General features: G+C 56.3%; 8 protein-coding genes across 8 annotated transcripts; 6 read left to right on the top strand and 2 right to left on the bottom strand.

Annotated features, from left to right (window-relative positions):
• Positions 1 to 666: 666 nt before the first annotated feature.
• Positions 667 to 1968, top strand: CORC01_09222 (carboxymethylenebutenolidase; the record flags this gene model as incomplete). Its single annotated transcript, XM_022620851.1, has 4 exons — positions 667 to 928; positions 977 to 1365; positions 1418 to 1605; positions 1659 to 1968. 4 exons carry the CDS (start codon positions 667 to 669, stop codon positions 1966 to 1968), a joined length of 1149 nt encoding a protein of 382 aa, XP_022472651.1.
• Positions 1969 to 2185: 217 nt separating this feature from the next.
• Positions 2186 to 3592, bottom strand: CORC01_09221 (uncharacterized protein; the record flags this gene model as incomplete). Its single annotated transcript, XM_022620850.1, has 4 exons — positions 2186 to 2691; positions 2757 to 2821; positions 2878 to 3319; positions 3382 to 3592. 4 exons carry the CDS (start codon positions 3590 to 3592, stop codon positions 2186 to 2188), a joined length of 1224 nt encoding a protein of 407 aa, XP_022472650.1.
• Positions 3593 to 4845: 1253 nt separating this feature from the next.
• On the top strand, positions 4846 to 5791 carry CORC01_09220 (uncharacterized protein; the record flags this gene model as incomplete). Its single annotated transcript, XM_022620849.1, has 2 exons — positions 4846 to 5304; positions 5444 to 5791. The coding sequence occupies 2 exons, from the start codon at positions 4846 to 4848 to the stop codon at positions 5789 to 5791; spliced, it is 807 nt and encodes a 268-aa protein (XP_022472649.1).
• Positions 5792 to 10005: 4214 nt separating this feature from the next.
• CORC01_09219 (uncharacterized protein) lies at positions 10006 to 12804 on the bottom strand (the record flags this gene model as incomplete). The annotated part of the gene is made up of 3 exons (XM_022620848.1): positions 10006 to 11961; positions 12025 to 12291; positions 12391 to 12804. The coding sequence occupies 3 exons, from the start codon at positions 12802 to 12804 to the stop codon at positions 10006 to 10008; spliced, it is 2637 nt and encodes an 878-aa protein (XP_022472648.1).
• Positions 12805 to 15470: 2666 nt separating this feature from the next.
• On the top strand, positions 15471 to 15641 carry CORC01_09218 (uncharacterized protein; the record flags this gene model as incomplete). The annotated part of the gene is made up of 1 exon (XM_022620847.1): positions 15471 to 15641. One exon carries the CDS (start codon positions 15471 to 15473, stop codon positions 15639 to 15641), a length of 171 nt encoding a protein of 56 aa, XP_022472647.1.
• Positions 15642 to 19150: 3509 nt separating this feature from the next.
• On the top strand, positions 19151 to 20402 carry CORC01_09217 (prephenate dehydratase; the record flags this gene model as incomplete). Its single annotated transcript, XM_022620846.1, has 3 exons — positions 19151 to 19243; positions 19318 to 19382; positions 19445 to 20402. 3 exons carry the CDS (start codon positions 19151 to 19153, stop codon positions 20400 to 20402), a joined length of 1116 nt encoding a protein of 371 aa, XP_022472646.1.
• Positions 20403 to 21209: 807 nt separating this feature from the next.
• On the top strand, positions 21210 to 21440 carry CORC01_09216 (uncharacterized protein; the record flags this gene model as incomplete). Its single annotated transcript, XM_022620845.1, has 1 exon — positions 21210 to 21440. One exon carries the CDS (start codon positions 21210 to 21212, stop codon positions 21438 to 21440), a length of 231 nt encoding a protein of 76 aa, XP_022472645.1.
• A 2051-nt stretch (positions 21441 to 23491) lies between these two features.
• CORC01_09215 (uncharacterized protein) lies at positions 23492 to 25457 on the top strand (the record flags this gene model as incomplete). The annotated part of the gene is made up of 4 exons (XM_022620844.1): positions 23492 to 23563; positions 23887 to 24069; positions 24598 to 25125; positions 25317 to 25457. 4 exons carry the CDS (start codon positions 23492 to 23494, stop codon positions 25455 to 25457), a joined length of 924 nt encoding a protein of 307 aa, XP_022472644.1.
• Positions 25458 to 25788: the final 331 nt, after the last annotated feature.

Genomic DNA, 25788 nt, shown 5'->3' with positions numbered 1-25788 from the left:
CGCCTGTTGGTGGTGATGTAATAATTAAATTCGTGTGGTGCGTCCTGTCAGCTCTGCATGGGCAAACTGAAAAGTCACGCTGTTGAGGCTGTCACCTATCCATGACCAATCTCTGCAACAATTCGTAACTCGAGAGACGGACGTGTGTTGTGCGAGTTGCGTTGCAGACTCCACGATAGTCCCGCGTCTTTACGGTTTGTACTTTGTAACTCGCTTGATTTCCCTTCGTGGATTTCCAGGTAATGAGGTACTCGGACAAAACGGCGCACTAGATTGCCGTCCTATGCAGAGGGTAGATAACCTGAGCACTTGCTGCCAAGGGTTCTAGACGGACTCTTTCCTAAACCGCCGCAATTGCAACATGGCATTGGAAGACGCAAGTCGCGAGGAATCCTCGCGATTGGCCGAGGTCGTTGCAATGGGCTTGCCAACCCGGCTGACTGCCTTATCTGGGAATGGAGTTGGGAGGAATCGGCCGATATCTCGAGCGGGGGTTGCAGCGTGTGGAGGCGCAACTGATCTCACCTTATCATTCAAACTGATCAACTGGTCATCCAAGTCGATGCCCTCCATGGGTGCCAATCGCGAGGTCGCACATTACAAATAGGATCCCCAGCTAGGTGAGCAAAGGTGCCACTTCGAAGCAAGACATCAAAACTAGGCAAGATGACTGCCGTCACGATTCAACCGCCTCTGTCGCGCCGAGGCCATGGCCCTGGGCTCATCATCGTGGTTGAAGAGGGCATCAACCTGTCGAAACATGACAAGATTCTGGACCCTCCTCCATCTCAAAAATGGGCAGAAGAAGGATTCGCCGTTGCGCAAGTAGTCGTTGCACATGGGGCCGAAGCTGGTCAAATCACCTCCGCCATTGCGAGTCTCAGAGAACTCGACAGTTGCGACGATAAGGACAAGTTTGGGGTCATTTGTAAGAACATCGGCGTCCATTGAGATCTTGACTAACACATCTCGCCAGCTCTGCTCAGTGCCTCCTCTCAGCAATTTGTAGACGCGCTGGAGAGCCGTTCCGAGATCAAGGCGGCCGTGTTCTACAACTTTGTCCAGGCGCTCGCGATTCCCAGCCTCTCGCATCTCCCCGGAACCCAAGCAGACGGTCCCAAATCAACTCCTACGGCAAAGACGCACTCCTATCCCGGAGCAAGCGACTTCTTCGTCATCCCGAGCCATCCCAATTTCAACGCCAGCGCCGCGGGGCTTGCGCACACTCGCACACTAACTTTCCTCAAACCCCTCCTCGGCGGGCCGTACTTCGACCTCGAGGCCGTATGGGAGGAACACACCCTCTTCGAGTTTGCCGAGCGTGACGTTGAAAAGACCATGGCCACTATGGTCGAGCAGCCCTATGTGAGTTTGCGGGGGGCAAACCCCAGAGGACGAGTCTGGCTAAACCTGGCAGGTCAACCATATCCCGACGCTCACCGGCGGTGTGGGCCGTCAATACCTGACGAGCTTCTACAGAGACCATTTCATCTTCAACAACCCCGATGACACTGAGCTCGAGCTGGTCAGCCGTACGGTCGGTATTGATCGGGTCATTGACGAGTTTGTCTTCAAGTGCACCCACAACAGGGTCATTGACTGGCTGTAAATGTCTTCCGGCACGAATGCACAAAGGGCGTACTCCTAACGAGACACAGGCTTCCCGGCGTTCCGCCAACCGGCAAGCACCTTTCTATCCCCTTCACCAGCGTTGTGAATGTCCGCGGCGACCATCTCCACCACGAGCACATTGCGTGGGACCAAGCTACCGCGTTGCGCCAGCTTGGTCTGCTGCCAGAGTACCTGCCGTTCCCCTACCAGATCAACGGCAGCGGCCCGGCGTCTGGGAAAAAGTACGAGTTCAAGCTGCCTGTCGCCGGCGTGGAGTCGGCGCACAAGCTCGTCGACGAGAGTGCGGTCGAGTCGAATGCCATGTTTGAGTACGGAACGCGGGAGGTCGACGCTTAGCTCGGACAGACCACAGTGCTGCCATGTCAAAGTTGTCTGCCTGAGTCTCAGGGGCAGGTCAATTGCAAGGTAGTTTGAATTCGGGGGTCTAAAGTCGGGGGGGGGGGTTGTTGTCTCTTGCTCTTGAGCTGACAACCGCTCTCTGTATTCGGTTTCTATGATTTTTAGTCATGATATGACGAGTGTATGCTACTCATTATGCAGTCGTCGAGACCTTTTAGATTCGGTTTGAGCCCAGATGCGAGGAGCCGCTCTGTGAGGAAGACTCGTACTTTGTCGACGCCCTCGATTCCTGACGAGACCGGCTCTCCTCGCCCCAACGGACCTCCTGGTCCACCGTGATCCGTATCCCGCCCTTCAGGGACGCGTCGTCGCCCGAGCCAGAGTCCGAATCCGGCGCGGGTTTTGTCGCCGCTCCTCCACCGGACCGGGTCGAGATGTTCGTCGTGATGCCGTACTTTCCGTCCTCGGTCCCCAGGCGCTTGAACCCTCTGTCGGCCGACTTTCCCCCTGTTCCCCCGATCGTCATGAGTTCCGTGGGGCCCCGGCTCCCTGCCTTTGACTGGCCGCCGCTCTGGCCCCCAGAAAGGTTGTACTTGGTCGCGATGCTGCCAAACTGCGACGAGATCTTGACCATGAGCGGGCGTAGCGTGGGCAGACAAGCGCTAATCACACCACAGGCACACTCGACGACGCACCATGTACACGCAGTGGCGAGCGTCCCTAGACATTGTCAGCGGGTGAACACTGTCGAGTAAGAAGCAAGCGCTAGGCCGGGTAAGGCTTACATGTCGTGTCAGCGACCTCAAACTGCATAATGGTTGTGAAGCGGTAGATGCTGGCAAAGAGAACACTACGACGGCGTCAGCACTTTTACGTTTGCCTTCTTCGCCACTCGGCATCACTTACAATCCTCCCAGCAGGAACATGAAGCACAACGACAACCGCTGCGCCATTGTCATCTGCAGCTTCCACACCTGGCCAATGGGCAGGCACAGGATGGCCACGTCGGTCAGGATATTGGGGATGGCGTTGCCGATGAAGGACGCCTTGAGGTTGATGCAAGTGCCCTCAATCCAGGGCATGTAGGCCTTGGCGACGGGCGCGCACTGGAAGACGCACACAAAGACGATGGCGAGCCACCACCCGATGGTGAGAAGGCCGAGCACGATGGCGGCAATCTTGAAGCCGCGGCCGGGGAAGATGCGGCGGTACATGAGCAGCAGGGAGATCTTGATGAACATGACTGCCGTCACGTACACGCACTCAAACGCCAGCAGCAACTTGAGGAACTGGACCATCGTGTCTTGTGAGAGTGTTGCGGCGTGGCGGCCGAGGCCTTGTGCAATCACTATGATCAAGGTCAGTTTCCATGGTCCTCTCACTTGGCCTATCGTGTTGCCGCGTGCTTACTCGCATAGTTGAGGGCTCCCGCCATGAAGGTGACCATCAGACCAACCACCATGAACCAGTCATCGAGGCCATAGTGAAAGCCAACAGTCCACCGCGCCCAGAACCGGAGACCGACGAATACGGTTGCCAGAACAAGCAACGCCGTAGTGGTGCCGCTCAGTTCCGGCCCTCTATCCGCCAGAGGGTCTTCCCGAGCCGACAGGTCGGCCATGGAGGCTGACGAAGGAGGGAAAAGACGGGGGCGTGAAATCTCCGAGCCAGACAGAACCCAAGAGTTTGTGAGTCAGTAGACAACGAGTCAACAAGCAATTCAATGAACGGAAAAAAACGCTCTACTTCTTCTTCGGGAACGGGGATATCAAAAGGGAAATGAGAAAAAGAAGGGCTCGGACAAGAACAAAATGGAGCCCTTCTTCCTGGGTCTCCGGGACGCGCAAGCGCAGAGTCCTTATACGCTCTGCCGTCGATACCCTGCCCGGAGCAGAAAAAACGTGGTGAGATTCGACTGACTCGGCATTTGAGGGGCGACAATATGCCGGCTTGTCAGGACTGGAGGCTTCAATGGGGAAAGGGGGGGGGTCCCTTCGAAGCCTGTCGAAGGCGGCCAACGTCTCTATTGGGGATCCAAGATCCGCATCGATATAACGTCCATCTTGAGCCCTTGTACCCTACCCAGACTACCAGAAGTGGCCCCCCGTCACGACCCAGTACTCGGAGCGCGACGTCTGATGGCACCCGGGCTCATCACGGGAGTTCAGACAAATGTGCCCCATCGCCGATGCGACGTCAGTCCGCCCCATCAACACCACGGTACCACCTCAATACAGTTGCTATCCTCCGGTCTCGACGACCTCTTTTGGAAAAAGGGGGACACCGTTGAGAGGGGCGACAGTTGCGACGACATGGGCATAGTGAATCTATGAGATTGAGGCAAAGACGAGGTCCGTGGGAGCACCGGATCTGTAAGCAGAGCAAGAAGATGGATACAGCATTTGACGAGGATAAAATGGCATGTTCGTCTCTCCCTCCCTTGGAATCTCTATGATCCCCTCAGTTCCTCGCGCGTTGGCATCTCAATCACTCTCTCGTGCAGCCTCTCTTTCTCCCTCCCTCTCTCACTCTCTCTGGGCATTGTCCTCAACTCGATCGACCCTACTCCATCGTTCGCTAATACACCTCCGGCATCCCACATCTCCTTACCCGTCCTTCATTTTACCTGCACGTCAACGGTGCTTACCCGTACCAAAATAATCTTGAACCTTAGCAGACGTTGATCGGCAGTTGTCTGTGTCCGCCCCCTGACGCAACTCACATCACACGCCCCCCCCCCCCCCCCCCCCCCCCCCCCACCCCCTCCCCCACCCCCCCCCCCCCCCCCCCCCCCCCCCCCCCCCCCCCCCCCCCCCCCCCCCCCCCCCTTCCCCCCCCCCCCCCCCCCCCCCCCCCCCCTTCCCACCCTTCAACATGTTCCCCAAGATCACCAGCCTCCTTTCCTCGGCCCTCGTGGCCAGCGCCGCCACTCTCCCTACCGTGGTTTTCACCCCGGGCGCCTGGCACGGTCCGCAATCCTTCGACCTCGTCCGCGCCGGTCTCACGCTCAAGGGCTACGAGTCCGAGGCCATCACCCTCCCTTCCGTCGGTGCGGAGCCCGCGACCGTCGGCCTCGAGAAGGACGCCGCCGTCCTGCGGTCCACCATCGAGACTCTCGCCGATGCCGGCAAAGAGGTCGTCGTCGTCGTCCACTCGTACGGCGGCATGGTCGGCGGCAACGCCATCGAGGGGCTCGGCTACAAGCAGCGCGCCGCCAACAATGAAAAGGGCGGCGTCATCATGCTCGTCTACCTCGCCGCCTTTGCTGCCCCCAACGCCACCAGCCTGTTGGATATGCTGAACGGAGAATACCTCCCCTGGATGAGAGCCGAGGTAAGCTTGTTTTTGACAACCGCCTCCCATATGCCGCTATTTTATACCCTTGCTCGACATGCGACATATCTGGAGACGTGACAAAAGAAAGACAAAAAGAGACTCTGATCGAGATTAGCCGCTGACACTGAACTTGCAGGGTGACAAGGTCTACGCTGATACCCCAGAGACCATCTTCTACGCCGACGTCGACCCGGTCCTCAAGGCCAAGGCCATTGCTGAGTTGAGCTGGCAGTCCGCCCGCGTCTTCTCCGACCCCGCAACCTACGAGCCGTGGAACGAGGGCATCGAGGTCATGTACTTCCACACCCAGCAGGACCAGGCCATCCCTCTGGCCACCCAGGAGGCCATGGCCGCCCAGTTCCCCTCCGGCTACACCACCTTTTACGCAAACACCTCGCACTCCCCCTTCCTGTCCCGCCCGGACCTTGTCATCGAGGGTGTCGAGCTCGCCGTCAAGGTCGGCCAGGAGAAGATTGCGGCTTAGGAGGCCTTTTTTTCCTTTTTTTCCTTTTGCGAAACCGGGTGTGCCTAGTGTTTAGAAGAGTTCGTAAATCTTCACAAAGGTGCCTCGTGAGACTAGGCCAAATCGAGGGAAAAAAAATAAAGAAACCGAGTTGCAAACCACAGTTCTAAACCGGGTCCAAGGAGACCATGCTTGAATCGTTCGAGAATAGCCTCACTCAACCCGTAGCTCACGCGTGAACGGGACCTGCATGTGCTGCTCATCAACCGCTTTAACCTACCGGAACTTGGCCGCCCAGCATTAGTCTTGCGTACACTGTCCGTAATAGGAAATAGAGACCAGGCCCCCCCCCCGGCGGAGATCAGCGCAGCAAAGCCTCACTTACCCCTGGCTAGCATTCCAAATGTAACGCGGCAGATGTCGACCACTTGCGTGCTTTTTGGCAAAAGCTGGGCGGAGGGGGCCTGAATAGTAACCCAGTGACGTTTCGCGTAAAAGCTCGCATTATATTAGGGAGAAGAGTAGTATCCGTTCTTCATAAAGAAGCCGAACTGGGGCGGCCCCCAATGAATAGAGGGGAGAAAAGGGGAACATTCCCGGCCTTTACGCGCCCGTGACCTGGTCGAGATCGCAGTGATTCGGGGGCCATAAAGATACGAATTAGGACTCGTTGCGACTCTACCGCAAAGATTGCGGACCGCGTGCCTCTCCCGAATCCTTTCTCCGTGACACAGACGATTGCCTGACGGCAGTATTGATAAGCCTACCAGCCTTATAGCATGTCAATGGGCCTGGTCCGACTGGTGGATCGGCCCCCCGGTTGAACAGCAGGGGTTGGAGAAGGTTCTTCAGCATTGTGGGACTTGTGTGGTTCAGGTTCCTCACAGCTCGATAGCTTTAAAGGCCCGCAGGCTGGGAATAAAGGGGATAGGCGAGTTTGACGGGTGGGAACATGTTGCAATTTCCAAACCCAACTGGGAATTCGTCCGTTCAGGTCACCCAGCTCCCTCTTTGCTCTGGCGAGAAAAGAAAGTTATCGCCGAGCATAAGACGTCGAGTGTGTGTAGTCAAAGTAAAGCTCGCGCTGCCTACCAATGTGGTAGGCAAAGTTCGGTAGTTGAGGCGATCCCCGGACGGCGCGTCGGTTAGTTTCGCGAGACCACGTTTCGCCTCGCCTTGGTTCTTGTGTGTGTGTGTGTGTGTTGGTGTAAAAGCCTTTGTTTCTGCTTCTGGACGGACAAAACTTGACCGTTTCCAGGCCTGGCCCTCCGTCGCTTCTTCACTTGCAATCCCCACACCTTTTTTTTTCTTCGCTCCAATTTCGGAGCCAGCCGGCCGGGCCGGCGCAGTGACGACCGGCCGGGTACTCTTTCTCCTTCATACGGAGTGAAAGCCGGTGTACTAGGTATCCTCTTTTGCCAAGTCGTTGCGAAGCTCCGCAACTACGTACCATCTGCCAAATTGTGCCGATTGCACAAACGACAGCAGTGAATACCATCCCACAACCCGCGGCAAGAATGTAACGCCGGAACCACAGAAGAAAGGATTCACCAAAAGTTAGAATGTGATAAGCAGCAACCTCAGACCCGGACTTAGAGAGTGTGTTCTGCATCTTTGCTCGAGAACACCATGATATCTATTTCTTTCCTATCAATAGTGCTAAAGACGGGTGGATGCCCCCCCCCCCCCCTCTCAGAGGCCCAGACAAATTAGACTACATTGTATGCACGTTAAAGGAAATGAAAAGACGAGCGTGATAGATCAAACACGGACACTACCGCCCCGTTACTGAGCCAGGACGACTCAATTTGCTCCACCAGCAATCTGCGATGCTACCCTTCGAGTCTTTGACCTTGTGTGCCTGTCAACTGTACATAGTAGGTAGGCCATTGTAGGGCCCTGGTCCTGGCAAGCGTACGCTGTGTGTCCGTATTCGTAACCCCTTCACCTCACGTCTACTACGTATCAAGATATCGACACCCGCGTTATCGCTATCGGTTCCCATGTCCTATATGCCTATCAGATGCCAAGTCCGACTAGTTCAAACTCTCTCCGCTGTCTTCTAGTACGGATACCTCACCCTCAAGCAGACTGTAGAGGCACCAAGCAAAGGCCACCACCCCCTTGACACCCGACGGGGGCCTCATGTTGGGGTTACCTAACTGTCAAAGGAAATTCGACAGGTCGATCTCGTTTCAATGGATGAGTCCGTCTCGTTTTCTCCCCGTGGTCCCCTTCCAAACGGGTTCTTCCCCGGGCGGCAAGATATAGAACAATCTACTGCAGGTCTCAGTTCTCTCACTCATTCCCTCTTCACAAGAAGAATGGGCATGGGGAAGGTAAGGGAGCAACGGCTCGACCGGTAGAGAAGGGCCCTTGTATTGGTCTCACTCTTGACGATCGATATTGTCTGTTCCTCGACTGAACCATGGCGGCGGGTGTGTGTTTCTAAAGTCTAGACTTTGCTCTTCAATTTCGTCTGTCTAGTTCCTGGCCTTGTATCGAGAAGCAGACCGGTCAAGAGCCTGAGCAGCTAATGCGGCTCGCACAATAGGTTTCGATAGTACGGCGTATTGCGAGACGGATTTGCTTCCGCAACCACGTTTGATCAACGATTCCCATGAGTCACGTCAACGCCGCAGGAAGAGCGGCAACACAGGTAGGAGGATGGCCGGCGAATTTCACTCCTCGCCCCTGGAACTGAGATGCCATTTGCCTTCCATCCACGGTGGAATTGCAACGTCCCGTAGCACGTTTTGTTGCTGTCAGAGTCTGCAAGAGACATGGGGATCATCCAGCGCTGCCCACAAATGGCGTCTGGGGTCCAAACCTCCAAGTTCCAACAACCAGTACTCGGAAATCCCTGGTCATCAAGATGACCATCACGTCCCCGGAGAGACGATCATTGGGTTGGGAGAGGCAGATGGGCACTTTGGCACATATTCGCTTCGGTGTCAAAGGATATCCGCAATACGACGAGCATCCTCAGAAGCCTGCAGTCCAAGCAGGACTCTCAGTCTCCTCTTCTCCTTCGGGATAAACAGACAGAAAATCGGCCAAAGCCCCCACGTGGCCCCCAATCTAGCAACGCTAAAAGCAGGGGAAAGAAAACCGGCGTGACCGGGCAAACAACCTACAGCAACCCAAGCCCACGACTCGACTCCACACTCCTGCAAGCCTGCAGATCGGTATTTCCAAAGTCGCCGGCGGGCGAGGGGATGGGGGCATGGGGAGGTGAGCAACGAGATTAAAATTATGAAGTAAAACTGTCATCATATCGCACGTCTCTTTCTCACGAAAGCAAGCGAGTAATTTACAGCCGCAAAAGTGGGAGGTCAAGCACATGGCCTTCTCGAGGATGACGGACGCAGAACGGGGAATTGGGGGGGCGGGAATGAAAAAACTTACATGGAAAAACCATCCGTACGGAGTTTTTGTGAAAGCTACTTAGAACAACCCTCCCCTCGCTCGCCCTCCATCGGTGAATTGATTGTGTTCACCAGGGGCGCGCGGGCGGCGGCATCATGTCTAAATTGGCCCAAAGCTCTCTTCCTAATGAGGAAGAAAGATGGGCAAAAGGGCTCACTGATTACTGGTTTTGATTCCAGATCAGGGCTGGTGGGACAGGAGTAACGACGGCAGCTCGTTACGAGAAGCCTCCGAGCTTCTTTCTCTGCACCGCTTAGTAAACCAATGTTTGGCGTATGGTGTCCAGGTCGCAAGGACCATCAGCCGTGTAGGCCCTCATCACGAGAGCATCAGCCCAATCGGCGACTCTGCGAGTGTGAACCGCAGCCCCTTCATTGCTGGGCTCAAAACCGCATTTCATGCATTGTGCAAAGAGGTTATCTAACTCGAGGCTCATTATTCTCCTTCAGTGTCATTTCTCATCGAGATATTATTATACACTCTCTGCTTCATGCCCCCCCGTGCCCGTGAAATGCCAAATCTGTATCGCCTCTCTCCATTCGCCAGCCCATGCGTGAATGTCAAGGGAAAGTCCAACCATGTCCATGCTTTATCGTCGGATCCTTCCAGCGGTCGCTCGCACGTACAAAATAGAGACAGTCCGCTGTCGTGTCCCAGTATATAAACCCCCGCCCTGGTGCGAGGGCTAGGGCGAGGGGAGTGTTGAGGCTGGTAAGAAAAATATGTACAAAAAGGACAGTGTCCCGCCACAAATGTAGCGGCAAAAGCCCAAAGAATCGAAGTGGGTATATGCTGCAACGTGCGGACTATGTGATGGGAGCCAGGAAAGGACTGAGCATCAGCTCGTCCGCACTCGGCCGCAGGTTGTGGTCCATCTCAAAGGTCTGAGCAAGGAATGTCTTGGCATCTTCAGAGGCGTGCTCCGGAATCGTGGGCGCCGCCTTGCCACCGCCAATTTTGAAAATGGCCTGCAGCTGACTGCAGTCGGGGTATGGGTGTGTGCCAGTCATCATCTCGACAACCAAGCACCCGAGCGACCAGATGTCGGCCTTGCGAGTGTACGAGGTCTGCTTCACGACCTCGGGAGCCATCCAGAAGACGGAACCCTGGAGGGAGGGGCGGTGCTTGTTGTTGTTCGCACCGGACAGGATGTTGGTGGCTTCCAGCTTCTTGGAGATACCGAAATCGGAAATCTTAATGGTGCCCTTGTTGTCCACGAGGATGTTGGCGCCCTTGATATCTCGGTGGATAATCTCGCGGTCGTGTAGATACGACAGACCAGTCAGGATCTGGCGGACGAAGCTGCGGACGAGAGGTTCTCCGAGAGCACCGTACGAGTTGAGCATGGTTTGCACGGAACCACCGGGGACGTACTCGAGGAAAATGTTGAGGTACTCGGTCGACGAGCTGCAGCCCAGATACTGAACGATATTCGGGTGTCGAAGGTCGCGGAGCAGGCTGATTTCCCGCTTAAGGGCCTCAATCATGCTCTTCTTGCGCGCGTCGTTTTGGCTGTTGGCACCCGGGGCTGGCGCCTCGACCTGCTTGACCGCCAAAAGCTCACCGGTGACGGCGTGCAGGGCGAGATAGACACAGCCGAAGGAGCCCTGGCCGATGAGGGCTCCCTTCATCCACTTGTCGTCAGACCAGGACTCTCCCGCGAGGAAGCTCTCGAGCTCCTCATCGGCATCCTCGCCGTCCTCGTTGAGCGCCGCTGTGAGATCCTTGAGGGAACCTGACCCGGTTGAGCCGTCGGTTTCGAAGTAGCTTCGCCGCGTAACGTTACCTTCTGGGTCGGTCACGCTGAGAGCGGCTGCACTGGCACTGTCGGAGCTGTCGGCGAATGACACATAGGACTTTCGGTTCGGCTCGACAGGCGACTCCTCTTGCAGGGTGTCGAGCATCGAAGAAGCGACGGAGTCGCGGAAATGGGTGACCCGCAGGCCCGATCGCGCCTTGGGGGCACTGCCGGTATGCAGCCAGCTGTCGGCAATGGTCGGGATTGGGGGAGCATCTTGGATGCTAGACGCGAAGCTGAGGTTGCTAGCCACGCTCAGACGGCTGTTGACCTTGCTCAGACGGGTCGATCTTCTCATGGACAAACGAGCGGTTCTGTCAATCTCCTCTCTGGGGTGGTCAGGGAAGTAGGATGTGAGGTCCGAGGCGATGAGCTCGCTGGGGGGACGCAGACCGCCAAACGACCGCAAGATGCCCTTATTCCTCCTGGGTCCGCCGGCAGATCTCGGGCCGTCGTTGGATGCAGGACGCTCCAGCTCCTTGGCGGTGTTGTACACGTTGCGCTCCCGGTCGTGGAAGGAGACTGGGGAAAGCGGATGTTGTAGCTCGTCGTTCCATCTCTCGCCGAGCAGTTTTTGTACCTTCATCTGACTCCTCTTATCCACAGTCTCGAGGGCGCGGCTGTGGTTCTGCTGTGCCTCCTCGATGGCAATGCCCGCTGCTCTCTCGAGCTCCGGCATGCCTGGCTCACCAGCGGGGACACGGCGGAGGATCAGGCGATTACGCTCAGGGCGTTTCTGGTCCTTGATGATCCGCCAGAGCTCCGTGTCGCCGAGCCGCCGGCATTGGTTTGGGTCCGGCTCAATCCCGGCCAGAACCCAGAAGCAATAGTTCCTCTCGTGGTCCTCTCGCAGGGCAAATTTCCTCAGGGTCACTCGCATGACCTCTTCGCACGTGTTGCAGTCGGCGATTTTGACGACCTTTGTGACGCCTCCGGTGGAGATGACGCGGATGACATCCTGGTTCTGCGGTAAGCCAGCCATCAGTGAACCATCCATACTGGAGTTATTCCTGGTATGGGAAGTTACCAATCGGCCGGTCTGGGGGACGGATTGCCCGGCGCTACTCACATAGCTGGGACTTTGGCCATATCTTGTTCGCAGAGGGCGGATGGCGTCTGTGCCGGGAAGGGGTGAGTTGGGGCGGGAAGACGCGCTCTCCAGGGGCAGGGAGTCATATTGTCTTGAGTAACGCTTGTTCATGGAAGGCGTGGGCGCGGTGCGAGCACTGGAAGCAGAGGGCCGGGAAGATCCGCCCGAAGACGGTGTGAAAGGGTCGAGGCCACCAAACGAGTCCTGTGTTGATCGGATGTCAGCTGTGTTACCCATTGCTGACGGCGTCTCTCGATGCCGCGGGGGAGGAGTAGCGTCGGCTGACGACGGTGTTCCACGTACCCTATTCCGCTTCTTCTGGTTGGCGTAGGCCTTTGTCCTCAACTTCTTAATGCCCAGGAACAATCGCACACGGTCGCCGACCTTTTCGATGCCCATCTCCTTGAGGACATCCTTGTCGAGTTCGAGGAGGTTCTCGCCATTGATGTGGTTCTTGCGGAAGAGTTTCTCGTACTCACCGCACTTGACGCTCCTCAGGTAGTCGCAGACTTTGTCCTCGTCCCAGTTCTTGACGGCATCGGGGCCGTCGTTCTCAGAGAATTCGGATTCGGTCGGGCTGGCGTAGGCGGTGGCTTGGTTCGGAATTGTGTGTGCCCGTCTCGAGGGCGGTGCGGCACCGGTCGAGACGTTGGAGACCATGGGATTGCTGGAGCCCAGTGGCGCCGGGAATGCGGTCTTGGGGGCCAGCATTGCCATCTTTCAATTCTGGTTTGTCAGGTGGACATTGACTGAAGTCAAGTTGGCGTGGACAATGGTGGTGGTGATCGCGGGGAGTTTTGTCTCAGCTGCCTCTCCTGGAGCGCGTCGTGCTGAGAGAGGATTCCGTCAGGCAGGTGTCCGAGACAGTGTTCAGGGCGTCGGGCCGGATGCGAAAGAAGCGAAGAAGTTCAAGATGGCGGAAGTGTGGAATGGCGGTGTCTCTCACTGGATCCGGGTCGGGGAATGTCGAGCCTCTTCAGTGCCGGACCGTAAAGGTCTGGTTTCTGCTAGGACATGCAGAGGGGGGGATTTGGTGAGGGCGAAGGTCGTGTGTAGAATTACGGGTACTTCGGCCAGATGGGAAAAAGAAGGAGGGAAGGGGAGGGTTAATGATGGATTTTGGGGGTGCAGGGGACTTGGAAGCCAGTGGCAGGGAGGGGTGTGTGAGTGTGCGTGTGTGGTGCAGGTGCAAGCAGCCTCAGGTACCTTCAGGTAGGCGGACATATACCTCAGCCCTGGGCGGGCAGCAGCACCACCACAGAGGAGGGGAGGGCGGTAACAAGTTTCCGATGCTTTTTTTCTTTGTGTGCTGTCGCAGCAGCTCGTGAAAGGAAATGGACTTGGCTTCGGCTCCAATGCAAAGGGATCGCTACGTGTATCCGTACAACCTTACAACAACGGACAGTACCACTGCATAGCAGATCAGAGCAAAGCATGGCAAAACAAAGCTACAAAACACGAGAAGCCGCACAGTCCTCGCAACGGCCCTGATGCGTCTGTTCTCGGTGAGGCGGAAACTGAAGGGGAAACAAACACACTGAGAAGCTTTCCGTGTAATCTGCCTTTGGGCTTGGGGCAGAGAGGAGAGAGAGAGGCAGCGTTGCGAGAGGTACGACGAGAATGAGGCGTACTGCAAGGTTTCGTTCGTTTTGTTTGAGGTCTTGTTTTCTGATGCATTGTTCATTCATCCCACAGGTTCTCGTCACCAAGCCTTTGAACGGAATGTTTCTACGCTTTGTTACCCATGGTATTCTTAAGTTCCGTACACCAACAAAATGTTCCACGGTGCCACGAGAGCCTCTATCTTTGCCCGGTTTCTTCGGGTTTGCGGTCCACTCGAGAGCGACATTAAACGGACACGGCAAAATGGCACTTCGACTCAACAAGGTTTTCGCTGGCGGCTGGCCAAAGGCTTCTCTCTCCTCTTCCATGACGACCTGGAGTCTCAGGCGGACTGCCTCAGGGCCCGCGATGGCGGATGGAGAAGCCCCTGTGCGGTGCGCACCCTTGGCGACATGGCAACCTTTAAAAGGGCGTTTGCAGGGGTACGGGGACGGCGGCGGCTTCATGAAACTGGCTCAAGCAGGGTCAACGCCGCATGTCCCCTCCCCACCCAAACTTTGGCTCTGCAGCGGCACCTGCTGCTACCTTACTTGTTGCTGCTGCTGCCTCTGACTGAACGAGGAAGGCACGGCACCAAATGAGAAAGACCATCGAGCGGTGCCTTCCTCAAGCAGAAACACCACAATGTACCTGAGGAATTACTCAGCCGTGCCATCTGGCCCCCTCCAACGTGCAATTTGCCCTCCTTAATGCGCCGTCATGCAACCCCCGCCCCCCAGCCAATCGCCGCCAATTTGATATCTCGTGTTCTGGTATGACTCTATGGCACCAGAGACCCTTGATTCCATCACGCTTGATGCTCATGACGAGCAGACGCACCAGAGCCTGCAGAGACGTCAGAAGAAAGAGATGCAACAAAATAGCAACGTCCAGCCGCCAACGTTATGAATAGTGGCGGATCGGCGCTCATTCAGCTGCCGACCGAACCCGATTTGTTGTTGTCAGAATATATCAGAGTAGTCCGGCTTCCGGTCCTCCTCTGGAACAATCATACACGCGCCCATCCGAGCCTTCTTGCTATTCTTGGCCCGTCAGCAAACGTGCTTGGTTGCGCGCTGCCCCTTGCTTGCAACTTGCGGCGAGACTGGTCCCTATTCAAAGCCTCGGACTCTGTCCACGGAAGCCACGTCACGGCGCCTCTCTTCCAGCTTCTGCCGCCCTTGAGTCCCGACAAAGATGGGATGCAATTTCTTCTGGAACCAGAATCTTCCACGATGACGCCTCCGGCGATACTTTGAAAGCCACCGAGGCGTACAGAGTAGTAGCCACGCCATCATGCACGGCCGGGCCTCCGTGGTGCCAGACGTCGACCTATCGTCAGCCTACCCACCCGCAGTGGCCTGCTCAGAATCCCTTCCCTGGTGCAAGCGACAAGGCGGCCCTTGATCGCACAGGTTGGCATGCCATGCCCTGTGGTATAGGTATGGGCCCGGCATGAGCTTCCTCCTCCCTCTCCACAGCAATACCCAGCTGGTTGGAGGTCACCGTCGCAACCGTACGCTGTCAACAACAATAGCTTGCCCGCCGTGCCTAGATCACGAGAGGGCCAGATATCCCCGCTGCGACGATACCAAAGGTCGGGTTGGCCGCTGACCAACAAGCGGAGATTATTGTTCGTTGACACAATGGAGCCGACTCCATGCAACGTGATAGGCCCATGGAGTAGACCAGCATACCCTGATCATCTGGCCGCAATCCCCTAGTTGCTTTTGCCAGGAGCACGTCGCCACCGACCATCGTGAACAACTGACGAGCCAGAGATGCCCGCTAGAGAAGTCGTGTATCAGCTAATCGCCGAGGACAGCACAACTGAGCTCCAGACAGCGCCGACGGAGGATTCGCCAGAGTTGCAGAGGCCGGCAGGTTGTCCCGCGTCCACGGGTGATTGGCTCCGGCGCACTCCCGCACTCACTCGGGGCTGGATCGCTTGAAACTAGTCGTGTCGCACGTCTCGACACCCTCTCCGCTGCCCTGCATCCCTGGTGTTCCTGCCTCTGGGCGCCAATATCCCGCCGTATCCTCACTGGTGCTTCGTTGGACTCCAATGACTACCACGACTCAACCATCACGGCACCACTGCACCAGTCTCCAGATGGGCGTTGGCTCGCAAGACGGCGGGGGGGACCGTCCTTTCTGCTTACCCTTCGGCATTGGCGTCTCTTCAGATTGATTAACACGGCGACGCCAGTCTGAGCCCTAGGCACGTCTAACGCGGAGAGGGCGTTCACCGTCACTTTGCGCATCGTGGATCATCCCAGCTGGGCTTATCCGTACCCGCTCCAGAGCCTCTTTGGCTTCTCTGGCACATCTCCAGCCAATCACCTACGTCTTCATTTCGAGCCGCCTTTTGACTTTTCTCTGCTTGTACGAGGCGCCGTGTGACACAAAGCTAAGCTGTAGGCGGCATCTTTCTTCCTGTGACACCTCAGTCCTAAGGAGTTTGGACACTAAAGACATCCCAATATTCACGCGCCGTCTTTGTACACCGAGGACAGAAAGACGTAGCCCTTCCTTTTTCTGCACCTTTTGACCCACGTCTTGCGAAATTGACAGTGCTAAGGTGCCATTCCACCGCATGTTGATGGATTAGGATACGCCAACGCTGCTAGTTTGGAAAGATACGCAGCTGTTTGTGCCGTCGTCGCACAGAGAGACGCGCAGGGCAAGCATATCCCCATCTCCTCCAGTTGCTGATTTAATCGGCGAAAGAGCCCGAGATTACGGGGATATGCAGTCTCTGCGGTTGTGCAAAGGAAATGGATTTCTTCAATAACAAGGTACTCGGAGTCATGGCCCGATCACCGCCAAGTCATCACCAAAGAAGAGTGGAACACACGGCCAACGTGGACTTGGCATTCGCCGACGTGGATGACTCCTCAAAAACTGACAATGTTCCCAGATGTGTCTCCCCAGGACGCGTCGCTCTCGTTTCAGACCAGACCGCCCAAGGACCATCCAAAAAGAGCGTATGCTTCTGCTGAGCAGCACCAGATCCGGCCGTCTGGACAGCTAACGGAGTGCCAACGTGGCCGGGTCAGAGCGGGCGTCAACAAGCTTGAAACATGAAACCTTGGAAGATCTGCCTTGCATACGGATATCCAGTGGGCATTCAAACATTCCGGCCTGGTGCCAATCCCCCTCATTCAAGAAAGCCATCGTCCCAAGCCACGCTGCCACTTTGCAATAAGCGATGGAGACCGGGCTTGTGGAAAGGTCTTCTCCCGACACACCGGCATCCCACTACCCTTCCTAGCTGCTCGGCACGGACGACCAACCTTGCTGCTTCTGTTTAAGCCTTGCCGTTCAAACTTGACGTCGTCAGCCGTCTTCCACGTGGACAGGGTTCTTGAAGAAACAGAAACATGTCCAAGGACCAAAATGAGGCCACGACCGCCTCGTCGTCTCAACTACTACTACTCGCGATGAGCTTTAGAGCTCGTATCGCGGTCTACAAAACGGGACCGAGACCGAGGGTTTGCGTTATGGGCTGTCTCCATTGTGCTACGAGAAGCACGGGACAACTTTCAACGTCCGGCTATTCCCCTGCTTCACTCTGGAGGCTCGCTCCAGAGCAAATGTTACGCGACGTAATACATGCTCCGCTCCCCCCTGCAGCAGAGTCGAAGCATCATAACAGCATGGACACTATAGCTTGTAAGAGATGATTTTCATGAATAGCCGGAGGAAAAGTCTACTCGAAATTGAAGGGGAGAAAAGTTGCGACGAACTCCTAGCAGGGATTGGTGCGGAAACGCCGAAACCCCAGCCAGGATACGCCACTTGCCGCCAGCTCGGACGAGCCCACAGCTCCGCCGCCGCCGCCGCCGCCGCATGCCGCCACCACCAGGCGTTCCTAATTAGGCCTGACGGCATTTTCGGTCTGTCGGGCGGGTCGCCGGTCTCCGCATGGCCGGCTATCGGCTACTCTTTCCCGGCATTGACGGAGAAAGAGCAGGTCCGGGCTCCGGAGAATCGCGGTATGGCATAAAGGCGTCGTCCCGGACGCATGACCTTGTGACTCAACCCTTGTTTCGTGTTTTTCATACACGCGCTCAATGGGATGGCTGACATGAAAGGCTGGTGTTTTGCGGAGGGGATGAATATCTGTCTCCAAGCATCATCATCAGTTTTCCGGCACTTCCGTCGATGACTCTCGTCAACACATCTTCCTTTTAGTAGAAGCGCTAGCCAACACGAGAGGCGAAACTCTTCCCGTTTCGAGTGCAGACTCTCGTGATGCCAACCACCGTTTTTGCCGACTGGCCGATACATCATTGCGCAGGCAGCTGGATGAAGCGACGTCGCTGGTGCTAGCAGCCAGATAAGCAACAAGCTCACAAGATCAACGTGGGCAACCACGTCCTTCGTCGCCTTATCTAGGGCTCCCTATCAAAGACCAGGGAGCTATTGGGACAGTCTCACGGGGGATAGATCCGTGGCAAGGAGAGGGCGGGGCGCAAGGTGTTGTGAATGATAAGACGCGGCAGTCGGCGGCTGAAGATATGAACGGCAGCCATGGGTGACCGTGACCGCCTTTGCTAATACTCCCAAGACCCCCTTCATTGATGAGACCGCTGTGATATCATCTGCGCCCGACATTGAACATACGGCGGCCAAAGACTTTGGGCTGATGCTTTGACAAGCCCCGCGAGACCCGACTCATCGTCGTGCCTAGGCACGCGCTAGATGCTTGTCATGTAGCCAAGCGCAGAGCGAAAGCTCGTATGAGCAAACGCACTTGACGTGCGTATATGAACCGAAGAGCTCATTTGAAAGCGGAATGCCTAGGAGACGGGATGATCCGCTGTCAGTCCGAGGGCGGCCAAACCCCGGGTGGGCCTTTTGAGTTTGATGCTGCGGTATTTTCACCCCACATAGATGAAAAGAATGACAATGACTGACCAAGACTGTCAAACAGGTGAATCAGAAAGTTGATTCCGAGCGGTCGGGTGGACGAGGTCGCAAATGTCTTACTCGCGCCAGGCCGGCAATGCCAACGGCGAGTGGAGCTTTCCCCATGCCCCGCGCCGCCCCCCTTACTCCTCCAGCTGAGGACACAAAAAAAAGATCGCGCGGGCCACCACTCAACCTCCGATATCGACCACTCACGTCGAAATCTCCCTCAGCCGTCGACCTCGCGCTCTTTGATGCGCACCCGGAGGAACACGATCAGCTTTGTAAATTCGAATTTGAGGTAATACCGGAAGCTGCCTTGTGTTCTGTCAATCGACCGCGCCTTGGAACGACCCCGACACGGCTATCCGGGACCCGGAAATAAAGGGCCGCCCCCAACATCCACGACCACCGCCCAGACGGCCGTCCGTGTGTGTATGAGCCTCCTCCGACTCATCCACCACTCAATCCTCTCCTTATTCTGAAAGCCGCAATACTCAACGCACCATCGCCTCTGTTCATCGAAAGAAGTTTGCACCTCTACGCCATGAGTGACCAATCTCAGGTTCCGGCAGAGGCCGCTGTTGAAGCCAAGCCGCTGGTGGGCTTCCTGGGCCCCCAGGCCTCGTATACGCACCAGGTACCACAAACCTGAAAATCACACCTCGCACGGTGTGGCCGAGGGGACTTACCATTCTAATACTTTCCATTCAGGCTTCGTTGCAGGCTTTCCCAGAAGATGAGTGGGATCTGAGACCCGTCGTCAACATCACAGGCACGTACTCCTCCCATTTGTCGTCTCTGTAATTGTTGGGCGTCCCCTTCCTCTCTGTTCGTTCAGTCGTGCCGTATGCCACCTCGCATCTGACCGGGCCTCCTCATCAGACATCTTCGAGGTCGTGCAATCCGGCGAGGTCGCCTTCGGCGTGGTTCCCGTCGAGAACTCGACCAACGGCTCCGTGCTTTTCACGCTGGACAACCTTGCCGACCGCAACGGCTTGTACCCGGACATCTCGGTCTGCGGCGAGATTTACCTTGACGTGCACCACTTCCTCGTCGGCCGCCGTCCGGATCCGGCTCCGGCTCACGACTCGGCGACCGGTCCGGGCTCGGGCCCCCGGGGGGGAGGAGGCGGAGACGAAGGCTCCGGCGCCTGTACCCCGACGGCATCGGACCCCAACCCGCTCAAGCCCCGGACGAAGCCGCTGTGCAGCCTGAAGCACATCCGGCGGCTGTACTCGCACCCGCAGGCGTGGGGCCAGTGCGTCGCCTTTTTGCAGACGTACCTCAAGGGCATCGAGGCCATCGACGTCAGCTCGACGAGCCGCGCGGCGGAGCTGGTCAGCATGGACGAGACAGGGACGAGCGCCGCCATCTCGAGCGAGATTGCTGCGGGTATGCACGGCATCGATGTGCTGGCCCGGACGATTGAGGACCGCGAGGACAATACGACGCGCTTCTTTATCATTCGCAGGGGCCTTGACGCCGGGCAGAAGATGCCGGGCCACTGCGTGAGGGAGAGGGAACGGAAAAAGTCGATGGTATCGTTTACGGTGCCGCACGAGGCCCCCGGGGCGCTGGCTGACGTGCTGGACTGCTTCCGCCGGTACGGGACCAACCTCACGAGCATCAACAGCCGGCCGAGCCTGACGGCACCGTTCAACTACGTCTTCTTTGCCGAGTTTGAGGGGCACAGATTCCGGGACCCGGAGGGGAGGGTCAAGGGGGCGCTGGAAGGGGTGGCTCAGGTGGCGGAAAGATGGCGCTGGCTTGGGAGCTGGGAGGACCAGCGGTCGTGAGGACTGGTTGTTCGGCCTCTCATCGCTACTTGCTTGGGCTCTCTCTCTCGCTCTCTTCTGACCCCTGCCCCCATTGAGAGAATCCCCCATCCCGAGACTGGCAAAGATTCAGCTTCGGGAATTCTGTGGATGTCGGCGTTGGTCAGGTCGTCTGGCGATTGCCGATGATCCCTGAAGACTGTCGGCAGGCACGCGGGATATGCTTTGAGGCTACATCTGGTCTACATACTACTACAGACACAGCGCTGGAGGTTGCGGCCACGAGGGGAGGGGGGCTGCTGGGCACAAGGGGAGTCTATTGGACGGGACAGGCCTGGGCTGGCTGACGACATTTGCAAGTTTTGCAGCTAATGTCGATTCGAGATAAGAGGACCAGGAAAGCGTGGGATGACTGACCCTTGCCTCTTAGCCATTGTGTAATGGAAACCAGCGAGTGCCACCGCGGAAACGAAAGTCTTCTCGTCTTGAGTCTGGGAGTGTCTGTCTGTCCGTCTGCCTCTTCAACCCTGGCTCTGTGATGGACTGATGGAGACTGGAAAGGTCTGAAAAGAGCATTTCACGCCGAGCCGGTGGCGTTGTGAGACCTGGTCATGGTCGAGTCACTGACAAGAGGAAAAGGGGCCGACAACGAAGGCGAGGACCACCGTTGTCCACATTACGGATGAGTTGTCAGATGCAGATATCCCCCCCCGACCCCGAAGCAAGAGTTGGTGGAGGGAAAAGCGACGGATCAATCGCTACAGTTACGTGTGGTGGTCTCGAGAGACGTGAGTGAGATGAGCAGAGGGCTGGTCGCGTGCCCTATGGATGTCTCACAGCGCCCGTCCGTCCGCGCCCACACACCCCCATACATCACCAAAAAGGCTCAGTCAGTTCCACGAGCAGAATGCCAAGCAGCCCCAAATGCCCACGTTCCGGGCCCTTTCTTTCTACGCGGGCTATTGTGAAGGATCGAGACCAGTGGGTAGAGCCAAAGTTAGTTTCCCGAAGCTCTGCAATGGGTGTGGAAGGGGCAGAGAAGCTCTTGCAACTGTTTAGCGTGGCGCCGAGGGGGTTGTCGGGGGTTGCCAGAAGCTCTGCGAAGCTCTTGCAACTTGTTGAGGCACACCTGCTTCGTCTGCTGAGAAACACCTGCACACAGTGCTGAACCCCTCTTTCCCGTCTTGATGCGCTCCCCCCTCCTCTTCCTCTTTTTTTTTTCTGCCCGTTCGGTCAGATTCTGGTGGTGGATCAGCAACTCCACGTCCATTACGTCCAAATTACATGAATGAGACGTGCTGGAATCGCAACACTTGCAGGACCCTTGGCTGAGGTGATGCTGCGTATCCGTATGGCGGCCAAAGTTGGTTGTATTTAGGCCAGTGTTTGTTTCGAATACCTTACCCTTTCTCGATCTTCTTCATCATCATATTCTTCCTCCCCTCTGCCCAAAGACTGCTAGCCCCTTCAGACGCGTAGATGCCGAACATCTGCCGCTCCAAGCCCGTCTCAATCGCAAGGGACAGGAGAGGGATGGCTACCTTAGGCCGAGCTTTCGACATGTCGCCAGATGTAACTCAGCTGGAGCAAAATGATGCTCGTTGCTGGATCCCGCTCGAGTCTCCACACGACGACACACGTTCCGCCGCGGAACGTCTCCATTTGCGGCTTGCCCTGCTTCTTTCTGGAGCCTTTTTTTCTTCTTTTTGTATACTTCCCATTAAGACCCATTGGGGAACTTCCCTGGAGTCCCTGGAGCCAGGACCGGGTAAAAACCTGCGTGCCGTACCCGTGGGTATCCACGCTGCAAGTGTCCAGATTCCCGCAAAATACCCTTTTTTTCCCTCGCTCGTGTGGCGCGTCTCTCTGCTATATGTTGCTGCACGCAAGCACACAAAAAGAGACAGAGTTTTTCCCAGCTTGTCCCATCCGACAAAAGCGGGTTTGCAACACCCGGCAGACTTTTAGTGCTGCCGGGGGCGCAGAGGCGCCTCTGTGCAATTGGTGTGTGCCGGATCAATTCCTGGTGCTATGACGTTTAGTGCGCGTAGCCAGACAAGGTTCGCACCGCGAGACGGAGGCAGGATGGGAATACTCTTACGCCTTCCCCATCCGAAGAGACCAGTGTTCAAAGGTAGCACAGGTAGGCAAGTACCAAAGCTGAACCGTCTGGTCTCTGGACGAGGTATCTTTCGGTTGTTTCCTGTCCGTGTTCTGCACCGCTTTCCGCCCATCGCCGTGGGAGGAAGAGTACTTTCGTCTCACCTGACTTATACCTGCCCGTCTACTCGCTGGTGTTCTCTTTTCTCTTCCCCGTGACTTCTGCTCTCTCTCTCTCTCTCTCTCTCTCTTTCTCTCTCCCTCAGTTAGGGACATTCGAGTCGCAGCAAGGCTCAACCCAAGTGGGTGAAGTGTGGACACGGCCGCACACACATGCCTCTTCCTGTTCGGCTGTTCCATACCACCACTCCATCTCTTTCTCTCTCATCCTGTCTGAAAGGAGGGGTGGGCTCACCGGCCCCGTGCTGGCCCATGGTCCAGACTCCAGATGCAGCAAGTATGCAGTTAGTAACTCTACGTACCTTTTTTTTGGTCGTCTGGTCCGACGGCTGTCGGTCCAAGGCAGTCGGACGGGGACATGAAAGGCGCAGACTGAGGGAAAAGTGGTAAATGGGCAAAGAACGGCAGCGGCGCGAGGGAACGAGTGAGAGCGGTTGCCGTTGCCGTGGACCGTAGGGTCGCCCGCGAAAGGCGGAAGTTGCAGAGCTTCTGGGAAAGCTGAACTATGAAGGGGGGTGGGAAGCCAAATGATTTATAACCAGCTTCTCCCTCTCCCTCTCCTCTCGACCATCCTCGATTTCGCCATCGATACCTTGTTATTTCGACATTCACGATACCATACATCCAACATTTTTGTTGTTTAGCCCAAGCGACAAGAGCTTCTCACAACGGTGCCGCATTCCACAGTACCTTCCAATTAAGTCCTAAGAAGCTCTGCAACTGCCCTGCCCTACCGCCGTGCCGGATTCTCTGATCCGTCTTCCCCGTGGCGGTCCAATTCAGCAATCCCATAGGATAATTCCCCATCTTTGCTGCTGAGGTGCTTCATCATGGCTATCACGCCTTCGAAGCCAATCTTTTGCGCGACCCACCCAAGGGCCTGCTCTACAGCCTTTGAGAGAGTGAGATTTCCCAATCCCATTGCGCCTGTTGGCTTGTTTTGGCTGGTTTGGTACTGCCCGTTCCCCCAAGGTGTCAAGCACGCAATCCCGCCGGTCCCCAAAGACGAACAAGGTACAGGGTGCCTGTATTGTTCTCGCGGGAGGACGGGAGAGGGGGGAAGGGGGGAGGGGGGCCTGGAGGAACCCGTGGTGTTGAACATCGCCACGGGTTCCTTTTGTGCAACAAAACCACCGCCCAAGACCCGCCGCTCAAACAGCACCAGCGCAGCAGCGTGTACATGTCGAGAACCGAGCTTAGCTAACATGACAATCTCATCGTGCAGGTGTTTATGAGCCGCCGGGACAAGCTGGCTTGCGTACATGAGCCCTTTGGCGATGCATTCTATTACGGGCCTGAGCGGACTGGCGAGCGTTTTGAGAATGACGCCGAAGGCAGAGAAAAGTCTGGCTTCGCCGAGACGACGTATGCCGATGTCCTGAGGCAAATTGAGGAGACGGGCAAAGATGTATGTTTTTCTACCTTTTCCCCCAAAACCCACCTACCCCTCCCTCAGTATGAGGTTGCCTACTTTCCGATCGCGATCTCACCCGCACCCCTCCACACCATTTTGCCCTATGCGCTAGGTATTCCCAACCCAACAACCCCCTAAGCACTTGAGTTGCAAAGCTTCCGCGACCCCCAGCCAAAACCACCATCAATTCCAAACTTGCCATTCCACGTCCAAAATTGATTCAATTTACGGTCGGAGGTACTCTTTGAAGGTTCAAACAGAGCTTCTCGAAACTCTTGATTGATTTCGATTGAAGCGGTGTTTGGTGACCGGGGGTGCTGGCGTGCACCCGGGGAAGCTTTGCAACCCAGCCGCCCGCCGCAATGTCGCGCATTACCACTGACGGTTCCCCGGTGCCGGAGGCCCCCCCAACGTGGGGGCAACCTTGGAGTCGCGAGTGACGTCGAATAATGCTCAACACCACCAATAGAGACAAGATGATGCTATTATTCAATTGCCCAGATAACTAACATCCAACAACAGAAACGTGCCTTCATCAAGGATATGGCATACTACATCCTCCCACCCAACCAGCAAACCGCCACCATCGCCCCGTCCGCCGGCAACACCGCCGAGCCCAGCAATCCTACCGTCCTGCCCCTGAGCATCCTGCGCAAGTTCCAGTGGACGTTCCTCATCCGCCACCCGCGCCGCTCCATCCCCTCGTACTACCGCTGCACCCAGCCGCCCCTGGATGAGGTGACAGGCTGGACAAACTTCAATCCCTCCGAGGCCGGCTACGAGGAGCTGCGCCGCCTGTTCGACTACCTGATCCGCGAGCGCGTCGTCGATGAGAAGGACCTGCTGGTCGTCGACGCCGACGACATGCTTGACGACCCGGAGGCCGTCATCCGCGCCTACTGCGCCCACGTCGGCCTCGACTTCTCTGACAGCATGCTCAACTGGACCGACGAAGACACCAAGATTGCGCAGGAAAAGTTTGCAAAGTGGAACGGCTGGCACGACGACGCCCTCGGCAGCACCTCGCTCAAGCCGCGCGACAAGAAGCATGTGAGTGACCCCTGACCCCTCGGCTGGTGTTTTGTTTTACACCCCAAAATGAAATACCCACAGAAAGAGATTGGATATAAAAAGGACCTGCCGTAGTTTGGCGCTTTTGAAAACTTCTTAAAACGCTGGATTTTTGGCGGGAACACACGCCAGTGTGAGATACATTTCGCAGCATGCTAATTCCCCGCGAGAAAAAGGTTATCACCCGTGAGTCCGAAGAGGCTGAATGGCTCAAGAAGTACGGCGAGAAGGGACTCAAGGAGATCCGCGAGTGCGTCGACGCCAACGTCAAGGATTACGAGTATCTCAAGAAGTTTGCCCTCCAGATCTAATGCCGCGTATACATACACACGCGCACGCACGCACACCTTTAACGAAGTTGATGACCAAGAACGCACTTATCCAAGGGATTTATACACATACATGTTTTTTTTTATATAAAAAAAAACGGGAAATCGGGTTTCTTTTGAACAGTTTGATAAAGGGATATAGGGAATTGGGTTTTTTTTGGTCTCTCTCAGGGGTTTGAAATCGGTCTACCATGTGTTTATGTAACCGTATTGATACAATAGTCTACATGGCAATGCCAAACCAGCCATTCTTAACAGACTGCAAATGACTTGCAAAGTCTTTTTTCTTTCGGAACAAGAACCAAAACCATCG

The sequence above is a fragment of the Colletotrichum orchidophilum genome (assembly GCF_001831195.1).
Source record: "Colletotrichum orchidophilum strain IMI 309357 chromosome Unknown Scaffold_82.1, whole genome shotgun sequence".
NCBI classification, from domain to species: Eukaryota; Fungi; Ascomycota; class Sordariomycetes; order Glomerellales; family Glomerellaceae; genus Colletotrichum; species Colletotrichum orchidophilum.
The sequence above is the reverse complement of the archived record's forward strand: the minus strand, read 5'-3'. Positions and strand labels throughout refer to the sequence as shown.